This window comes from Lytechinus pictus, chromosome 5 (genome assembly GCF_037042905.1).
Source record: "Lytechinus pictus isolate F3 Inbred chromosome 5, Lp3.0, whole genome shotgun sequence".
Lineage (NCBI taxonomy): Eukaryota > Metazoa > Echinodermata > Echinoidea > Temnopleuroida > Toxopneustidae > Lytechinus > Lytechinus pictus.
In genome coordinates this window covers 16,776,755-16,787,137 of record NC_087249.1, presented here as the reverse complement: position 1 = coordinate 16,787,137, position 10,383 = coordinate 16,776,755, and the positions used below count along the sequence as shown (strand labels likewise).

Genomic DNA, 10,383 nt, shown 5'->3' with positions numbered 1-10,383 from the left:
AACTTTATGGAATACACGAAAATAATAGGTATCTGACATACAAATTTTCCGAGTGCGCAGCGATAGCAGAAAATATCAATATTCAGACCATATACTACTTACATTTTTACAAATAAAGCACTTTTTAAAAATCAGTTTGTAAATCAAACAAAATATAATGAAAGTTCTATTATCGAGCTGAAACATGTTTTGTATATATTGACTTCAAAACTTGATATTTTAAGCTCCATATTGAGCAAGATATGTTAATCACCTAATAGGCAATGCGAGCGCGAAAATTTTATATTGACATAATTTTTTTTCCAAGTCTTCCCCTCGTCTTATTTTTTCACTCGTCTTTCTCCTCTTATTTTTCCTCTTCCTTTTATTTCTCTCTTTCCCTTCTTTTTCTTTCTTTCCCTCTTTTTTCTTTTTCCCCTCCTCAATAGGGGGGGGGGGGGGGGGGGGCCGGGGGGGGGGGGGCCTTGGCTCCCCTGGATCCGCGTTGCTGTGAGTTTTTTTTTTAAGAAGTGAGGGATGGGCTATGATCTCTTCACTCTTGGCAAGATAAGTCAATTTCTTTGATGAAATTGTCAATGGAATATTCAAACTCTCCACAAAATAGTGACGGAATGATAAATAGGGCCCATCATTTTTTTTTTCTTTTTTTTCCAGTAGACCTACTCCGGGGGCCTTATTTAATTTCACTGAAAGAAAAATTAAGAAAATAAAAGTAAGAAACGTGAGTAAAAAGCGAAGAAATTAATGAGGCACACCCGCATATCATCCCGGCACTTCAGCCCCCCCCCCCCTCATTTTTATCCCGGGTGACAGTTCGGAGTATGAGTGCCAAATCCGAGCTGGCGATGACAGTTCGAGTTTGGATTGTGGATTAATTCGATCGAAGACGTGGGATGGCGCTCTTTATTTTGACACCGGCAGCCATGTCATTGCTATCACACAAATCTTGACTCGAAAACCGCAAGTATGAACCATATAAATATCATGTTCCACTCGTTTTTTTGCAGTAAACTTTGATGTGAGGCATTCTTGAGAGTGAGTAGAAATGTCAAAGAAACAAACGCCGACTTCGCGTGATCCTAAATTCTATTTAGTGAGTGTCTTTACCGCTGCTCGGGATGGGAAGTTGTGCCGCATCAAAAAATGGTTTCAGAACTTCAACAAGGAAGAGATCAAATGGATTGTGTCACAAATTGTGGACAGCACGACACCGCTTATTGTTGCTTGCAGACACGGTCACATAGATGTGGTAACATATTTCATTGAACAATGTAAGGCAGATGTAGAACAAGTTGGTTCTGTAACGTTTGATGGAGAAACAATTGACGGGGCACCGCCACTCTGGTGCGCCGCTGCCGCAGGCCATTATCAAACTGTTTCAACACTCGTCAAACATGGTGCCAAAGTAAATCACACCACCTTCTCAAACTCAACCCCTCTTCGTGCGGCTTGCTTTGATGGTCATTATGACATTGTCAAATATCTTATACAACATGGAGCAGATATCGAGTTGGCCAACAGACACGGACACACTTGTCTAATGATTTCCTGTTACAAGGGACACTACAAAATTGCTGAGTATTTGCTTCATCTAGGCGCAGATGTTAATAGAAAGAGTGTGAGAGGAAACACAGCATTGCATGACTGTGCAGAATCAGGAAGTCTGGATATCATGCGACTCTTGTTAAAGCACAGGGCGAAGATGGACACTGATGCATACGGGATTACACCGATCAAAGCCGCCGCAGTGGCAGGCCACGTGAACATTGTCGACTACCTCGCTGCAGAAGACCTACCAAGGACAGAAAAGGTTGATGCTCTTGAGCTTGTAGGAGCAACATTTGTGGACAAGAAAAGGGATATGCATCAAGCGATTGGTTTCTGGGAACGTGCAATGGAGCTGCGTTACACTTATAAAGTTCATTTGGTTCATAAACACAAATGTGCAAAACCAGTTGCCGCATACGAGTACACCGTGGAGGCTCAAAACAGGCAGGACCTTGAGAATATGGTTGGAGATCCAGATGAAATGCGGATGCAAGCTTTACTGATACGAGAGAGAATCCTCGGACCAGCACATCCTGACACGACCTACTACATCCGATACCGTGGTGCAGTGTACGCAGATTCAGGCAACTTTGAAAGGTGTATTATGCTATGGATGTATGCGCTAGAAATGCAACAGGAGGCATTGGAACCTCTGAATCCTATGACGCAAAGCAGTTTATTGTCGTTTGCAGAACTCTTTGCATATATGTTATCAGAAAGAAACAGTGAACGCGTGTACCAGCTTGTCCCCTTCAGTGATGTCGCAGTCGTATACATGAAAGGAATCACCGAGATGAAGCGTGGTGCTGAACAACTTCCTCTTGGTCCACAACCAGAAAAGGAGACCACAAACTTCAATCGTACCCTCCTTATTCTCATGCACCTCATGTGTCTTATAGCAAAGCGAGAAGGCGCGACACCTCAACAGTTGGAAGAGGTCAAGCGGTCAACGTACCAACTTGTGAAACTTCGACTGCGTGGCAGCAAGGGATTCACTGTCCTGCATCTTGCCGTTGACAAGGCCACCTCATCCGTTGGGCGTTACCCCGTCTGTACTTTTCCGGACAAGAGAGTTGTGCAGTTCTTGCTGGAATGCGGTGCCGACCCTAATGTGTTAGACATCAGCGGCAACTCGCCTCTTCACATTGCTGCCACAAACACTGTTGCTCCAGGTTCTTCAACCATCACAACAAATGGTAGCAAGATGGACAACAATGAGATCATGAAGTTGCTCCTTGATCATGGGGCACATTGTGATTTCCGAAACTTGGAGGGTCAGACCCCACTGGACTTGCTGAAAGTTTCTTGTGATCTTGCACCCATCAACTACACCAAGCTGCAGTGTTTAGCTGCAAGGTGCATTGTTCAGAACAAGATTCCCTTCTCTGGAAATATACCAAGAGCTCTTGAAGGGTTTGTTTCTATGCATTGAATTAAATGTTCAGTATTGTTGATATGTTTTATATCGGAATATATTCTGCAATTCAGTGTGGGTTCACAAGCAATTAGTTTGCTAAAATTAGTTCAGGAAATATATTATTTTTAATGTGCAGAGCTGCATACACATGTATGTTCTTATGAAGAACATGCATCACAATAATACAAACTTCATTTATTTTGTTCTTTGTTTTTTCTCTTTTAGTTCAGATTTTATGCAAATTTTAATTCAGATGTCTATTGTCTACTTTTTTTAATAATGCTGCACGATGGCCATGATGAACTGTTGCTGTACATTATTTTAATGTCATCTAATGTAACATGCAATTATGCATTCAAGTACTCAAGTATAACAAATGTTTCACTTGAACGAAAAATCAATTGAAACATATATTTGAGAGTGATTTACAGAATATTTGGCTTGTTACTAAACTGGTGTCAAAACTACAGGGTACAGGCCTATATGCTTTTCTTTACAAGTGTATTCTTGAAGTACTCAAACTAAAGATTTTGTTAAATTTATACACATTTTTTGTTTACAAGTATGAGCACATTGACTTTTAAGTCCACTTTTTCTCACATGGTAAACTTATTTGAAAAAAAAAATCCCTTCACACAAGCACTGTATTCTATACAATTCACACGGTCCACTATCTGCATATTTTTTCCATTTTCTACAGGGGAGTGTGTCATAGATCAAATACATTTCTGAAGTATCTTATTGTCATGGATTGATAATGTTCTGAGCCAATCAGATGCAGGGATTAAGTAGTTGACCAGTTTTCACTGGCTACATGTAGCTATTTCATTGAAAAGCTCCCCTTCAGAACCTGTTTATATTAAATTATTAACACTCGGGTGAGTTGCAGTCAGTCAAAATGAAGTCATACTGTTCAATTCACATTTCTTACGACTCGATGCAGATACATACAATTTGTACATGTTAAACAACTTTGAGACTCGAGGGCTAGAAGAAAAAAAACCACACTATTTGAGCATTAGTTCCATTGTGCATTGAAATCCATTTCATGTTGAACTGTAAATAGACTTCAGTTCAGCAATGAATATGGGAACTCTTAAAAGGACTTAAGACCCAAATTTATAAGCAACTTGTTTCCTGTATTCATACTGTACGCTTAGTTGTACAGTACACTAGTTGAGTTGAATTGTAAGTACTCATACTTGGGAAAAGACTCATTGAGAGCATATACATGTAAGGTCACCCAGGCCTAGCCTAGGGGATTTTCCATGAGTATTGAGCAATGTTACAAATGCACATGTATGTGTATGTTCATCTCTGATTTACAGTCAGTATAATACTAAATGCAAATTTTATTGTTGTTTTTGAAGGACAGTTATAAATTAACTTTGGTTTCCATTATCAATCTCAATACATGAACATTTGTCAGTGTAGAATTACATGTACACTCAATTAAATAACGAGCAGATTTTACTGTTTTTGCTGGAGAGTGAAATCTTACTTTATGGCTTCCTCAAGTACCGGTACATACACACATGAGCTTCTAGCTTCTGGAAGTGTGATTCAGCTTCAAAGATGTTGACAAAAATTTGTTACAGGTTATTCCATGTACATGTACATATAAACTACCTTGTGCATCCAGATTCTGTTAAAACTTCTTTTTTTATATTATTTATAGTTTTTCAAAGCACCAAATCTGTATTGACCATCTTCAAGTACAGTCTTTGTATTCTCGCACAACGGGTGCCCTCTTGATCAAATTTAACCTCATTTTATAGAATATTCATCACAGAAACCATATAGGGACTACTCCATAGCAAATCTTGAACTCAATGATACCATGGACTTGTAAGTCCATGACGATACAGATAGGGTTTTATGAAGTACTAAAGTGTGACAAGTCTGATTGGTCACCATTCGCTTTGCAATTACTACATCAAAATGTATGATACATGTACTGCTGTACACAATCACATACTGTAATTGGCTTCAGTGTGTATGTCAAGAGGTTTATTTTGCGGAATGGTCATTTACATGTATGCTATGTGTTTCAGGTTGGGGAGCTGACCCCAAAGTGGGGGCTGATGAACATGCCCATATAGTCCCAATAAGAAGATCATTTTCAATTCATGTTTACTGAAAAGAGTTGGAGGGGGGGGGGTGGTCTGGGAATGTGCAGGTGGTGTAAGCCCCCTCAGCTCACAGGGGCTGTCGCATAGATACATCGTAAATTTAGCCAGCATATGCCAAAATACATGGCGGGCTGTTATCATTTAATCCTATTTCTCAATTCATATAAGGAATTATTTTGTGTTAAACAATTTTTATGTTAAGACATCATTCATATTATTTTTGTATTAAGATTTGTAATTAAAAAAAAGATTAAATGGTAAGATAGCTTACTATACAACATACATGTATGTGTACATCAGCATGTGCTAGCTAAATTGTTCCAGGTATGATAAACTCCTCAATTTTGTTGTTACCATAGCAAAGAATGTTTATTGTGCAACAGTAATTGCAGTGCACGGATTCACAGAAATACAGAAATTGAAAGACCTACTTCAATTATGTAACCTTGGAAAATGTCCTACATGTATATGTGTCAAGACAGTGGGTGACATGTTACCCTTCCCACGTATATTACAGTGTAGTTGATATTGTTCTTGGAAATGAGTAGATGCGCCCAACTATGTGTATGAACTTGTAAAGGAAGTATTAGTTACAGTTTGGAAAGAATAGAATAAAATATCATTGGCTCTGGTTCCAAGAGGATATTAGCCTCTACTAGATTAATTTCCTTTAAACCCTAACACAAATTGATTGCCTAGACGCTGGTGGTTTGCGCATTGATCTTTAAAGTGTGCCAAAATTTGGCTCCAAAAATACTCATTCAAGAGTAGGCCTTGCTGAGTGTGAAAAGGTATCAGAAAATGTTCATGGATGATGGAATGTAGATTGTAGGAGTGAAGGTGAGGGTATTTTTTATCAAACCTAAAAATCGGCATCTTCTCGCTCCAGAGTGAACCATTGGTTTGGTACTTTCCTTCCGACAGAACCCAACAGCCTCGACCAATGCTCAATTATGTAAAACCACTAGCTCTTAATCATTTCACAATCAATTTATAACGAGAGAGCTTCGTACCTAGCCTAACCCCGTTTCCTGTTATAGATACCAAGTGCTGCTTAACTAGAGAGCCACAAAGTTTTTTTCAATCTCTTATGCAGCGTGGATCCTGCGGTGAGGGTCTTAATAAGCGGGCTTTAGTCAGATTACTTGATGACTTGAGTCACTCAAATTGGCATTTGCCTTGTCAGTCATAAATCAAGATTCATTTTCAACAAGATCTATCACATTTTGTTTTTCTTGTGTATGAAAAGGTTTCCTTCATTAATGAATTTCATATTTCAGAAGAATGGGTTTCCCTAGAAAGCACGGGAGACTTACATACATGTACATGTATCTATTGCACATTTACATGTACATGTATGTACAAACTTAGGTGTTAAATTTTGTTATTAAAAATATCTGGTTTGGTTGGTTAGAAATTTAGTACTTGGAGGAGAAATTGAGAGTTCTTGCATAGATTGTTTCATCCATAACAGAACATGTACAGCTGCACAAGACCTAACTGCAAGTACAGGTACAGGCAACTAGGTTTTATGGTCCGTATCTGTTGTGTTGGCAACTTGGCAGTCATCAATATTAGATAAATTTGTTTGCCCTTTTAATTATTAATTTTTAAAAGGATTTTAAGTATGCTTTTCTTGCATGATTAGTTTAAATTCTTAAATTTTATGAATTAATGGTTGATGCATGCATACCTAATTATTAAAATATGTCTACTTCTAGGGGTAGTTTTCATTAAAGCTCTTTTGTATTAAGTTAGGCATGAGTTGTTTTTTATAAGACTGGTACCAGTTAAATAATGTTTATTCCCATCAGCTTTAGATGAAATCTGGGGCCTGTTACATCAATATTGTTATGATAACAAATTTGCAATATTGATCAAAGCTACTGAAATCTTTAAATTTAATTGCTTGATAGTAAACTATCAATGAAAATTGTGCATTTGTTATTGATAACTAGTTTTTGTGAAACAGACCCTGATCTTTGTACATCTAATGTACATTGTAATTTTTGTCGTGAACAAGAATCTGAAGGTAAAGAAAGTATTGAATTTGTTCAAATTTGATTAGAGTTCTACATGTACATGTACTATTAGGAAATTCGCTTCCACTAACAAATTTTAGGCATTTTATTATGAGAAGGTCAACAGTCGTTTGTGAAGTCCCGGGCCCTGTCTTACAAAGAGTTGCGTTTGATCCAATCAATCACAACTATGGACGGCCAGCAAGGTCGACATCTAACATGCAAATTTGTTCAAAATATTTCCTAGATATGTATATTCATACATTCATTGTTCTCTTGAAGACTCGGTGTGATTTTTAAGGAAATTGTGCAAATTTCCTGTAGAAAAAAATTATGGTATGGATGGATTTCCATACAGTTGAGATTGATTGGATCAATCGTAACTCTTTGTAAGATGGGGCCCTGCTTTCTGAAACACGACATTATGTTTTACTTTTATTGTTGTTTATATATTATATAAGTACATGTTTCTCTCTTTTTTTCATGATTATTAAAGGAATGCCTGCCTCAGAATCTGTCAGGAAACTGGTACTATTTAATGTTATTTGTAATCTAGTTCTTACATCTTATATAAATTAGAATGTTGGCCCTGTATACAGTTCCAATGGTTAGGTACTGAGCCATGTTATATTACTGTATTGCACATGTAAGCCAAGGAGAATGAAATGGCAGTTGATGTTGCAAAATGTATGACTTGACCACTGTTACGATAATAGATGTATATGTATATAATATACATGTAAATGCCTCTTAAGATTTATGCAACAATGAGAGAAGAGTAGAGATTGCAATATTGTTGGCAACTATTATTAAAGATTGGGAGTGTTCACTCATCCCTTCTCTAAGAAAGGAAATTAGAATGTTTTGATGTTGATTTTGTATATTTTGTTATAAACTTTGATTGATGAGTGAGGGGCAGGGGATTGAACCTGCTTTTGAGATGTTATGTTAGTTAGGAGATAGAATTGTTGGTAAATTTGCCACTTGACTACACCCGTTTTGTCTACTTTGGTCTTATCCCACATCAATTTGTCTACTTACCACTCTTTCTAATTGCCATTTTGCCTTATTTCCAACCAGACTATCCCCATTTCATCTTAACATCCACATGGTCTGAAACCACTTAGACTATTTATTTAGATGAACTGTTAAAACATTAAAAAATATTAATGAGGAAGTGGAAATTAGACCATCTTGGCATTAGACTAAATGACAACAAGACTATTGATGGGTATTGGACTAAGTGTAGAGTAGACAAACTGGTTATTAGACTAAATTGATATTAGGCTATATGAGACGTAAACCAAGTTGATATGACCCAATATCTGATGAAAATCATAGTCTGGGTGGATAAAATGCTGGGGTTTTATCATGAAACTTGCTTTGAATTACAACAAATCTTTAAATTCTTCATCTACATGTAATTAGGTATTGAGTCTCTCAACCAATGAAACTGCAGGATTTCTGTTGCGTACTCATCGAATATTGTAGTATTAAACCTTAACAAAAAAACGAGGAGAGAAAAGAGAAAAAATGCTGCAGTCACATTTGCCCTACGGCGCCCGTACCGCGAGTCGAAACCTGCTGCTTTATTCTAACCACCTATATTTAGCTGGAAGTACCAAAATTGTTACAACTGCTGTTTTCGATCGCCGTAGGGGGAATGTGACTGCGCCATAAAGAAGAGCATAAGAAAGAGAGGGGAAAAAGGGATAAGAGTCATGTAACTATATCACCCCTGCAATTCGATTGAGAAAAATAGGTCGTCTTGACCCCCCCCCCCTATCACTGGCACCGCCCCTGATGGTTTGTGTTAGAAGAGAGAGAGAGAGAGAGCAAGTTAGAATGAGATTGGGAGGAGGATATACACATGAGGAAGATCAGAGGAAGATTATTGCATTACCTTTTAACAAATTAGAAATATGATTACAAAACAAAGGGGAAAAATGGAGGGGGTATCACGTCAGAAAAGAGTGCATTTGTCATCAAGGGGGGGGGGGTGCACAAGAATTGGGCAAGGGGCTTGTCCACCACCCCCCCCCCCCCCCATTCCCTTCCGAGATTCTCTTCTGATTTTCATTTTTATGCAAGCCTTGAACCATGGGGCAAATCGGACATTTTGTTTTGTTATGTTTTTTATTAGCTAGGTCAGACTGATGATTGGTTTAAAAGGCTTTTGTATTTTGTAAACAGATACATTCTGTCTGTCGCAAGCATTGACACTAAAACGTTTAAAATCACCTGTTGTCGCTGCGTTTCATTTCGTCACAAATCGGATTCACGAATACAGTATTTACAAAGCAGCAGAGAAATCGAACTCGACCGACGTTTAAAACCTTACGTGATATTTCAAATAAGTGCAATCTGCGAGACAAAAATTAGGAAGTCATTATAATGCCAGTCACTTTTTGCAAAATTTTCTCAACCTCTTTTTGATAATACTTCAAACTCGACATTGATTCAACATAGATTCCAAGAAATTTTAGACTGGACCATCGGTAATAGTGTATTCTTACACGATTCAAACTAATTTCTAGATGAAATATTTTCACTCTCTCATTACAATGTGATTTTTTTTCTCCCTGAACATGTGGAATTGCCATTCAGTGGCGGATCGGGGGGGGGGGGGGTGCACAGCCGACCCGTGCCCCCTCCCTTTGAGAGGTATAATCAACATTTGTAAAGTAAATATACCATTTTTATCCAAGTGTGCCCTCCCCCTTGAAAGTGAGGACCTTTTTTTTTTTTTTTTTTTTTTGCTTGTCAAATTTTCCGCGGCGAAATAACCTTCAATTTGAGGTGAAAACGTTTTTTTTTTTGCTTGTCAAATTTCTCGCGGACCAAATCACCTCCATTTTAATTAAGATGAAAACCTCTTTTTTATTGTCAAATTTTCATTTTCGGAAAAATGTGCCCCCTCCCCTTGGGAAATCCTGGATCCGCCCCTGTTGACATTGTATTCTGCTGTGATTTGATGAAAGGTGTTATTAAAGGGGTACCCCGGGCTGAAAACATTTATATCTAAATAAATGAACAGTAAAATTCACTAAGCAAAATGCTGAAAATTTCATCAAAATCTGATGACAAATAGGGAAGTTATTTAAATTTTGAGTTTGGCAATATATTGTGAAAACAGTTATATGCACGTCGTCATGAATATTCATTAGGTGGGATGATGATGTCACATCCCCACTTTCCTTTTTCTTATGTTATTACATGACTTTTCATTGTGTGATGATACGTTTCCGATATGCAGCAATGAATA

General features: G+C 37.7%; 1 protein-coding gene across 1 annotated transcript; it reads left to right on the top strand.

Annotated features, from left to right (window-relative positions):
- The first annotated feature begins 894 nt into the window (after positions 1 to 894).
- Positions 895 to 7,972, top strand: LOC129262351 (protein fem-1 homolog C-like). The gene has a single exon (XM_054900461.2). It carries the CDS (start codon positions 1,046 to 1,048, stop codon positions 2,978 to 2,980), a length of 1,935 nt encoding a protein of 644 aa, XP_054756436.2. The 5' UTR covers positions 895 to 1,045; the 3' UTR covers positions 2,981 to 7,972.
- Positions 7,973 to 10,383: the final 2,411 nt, after the last annotated feature.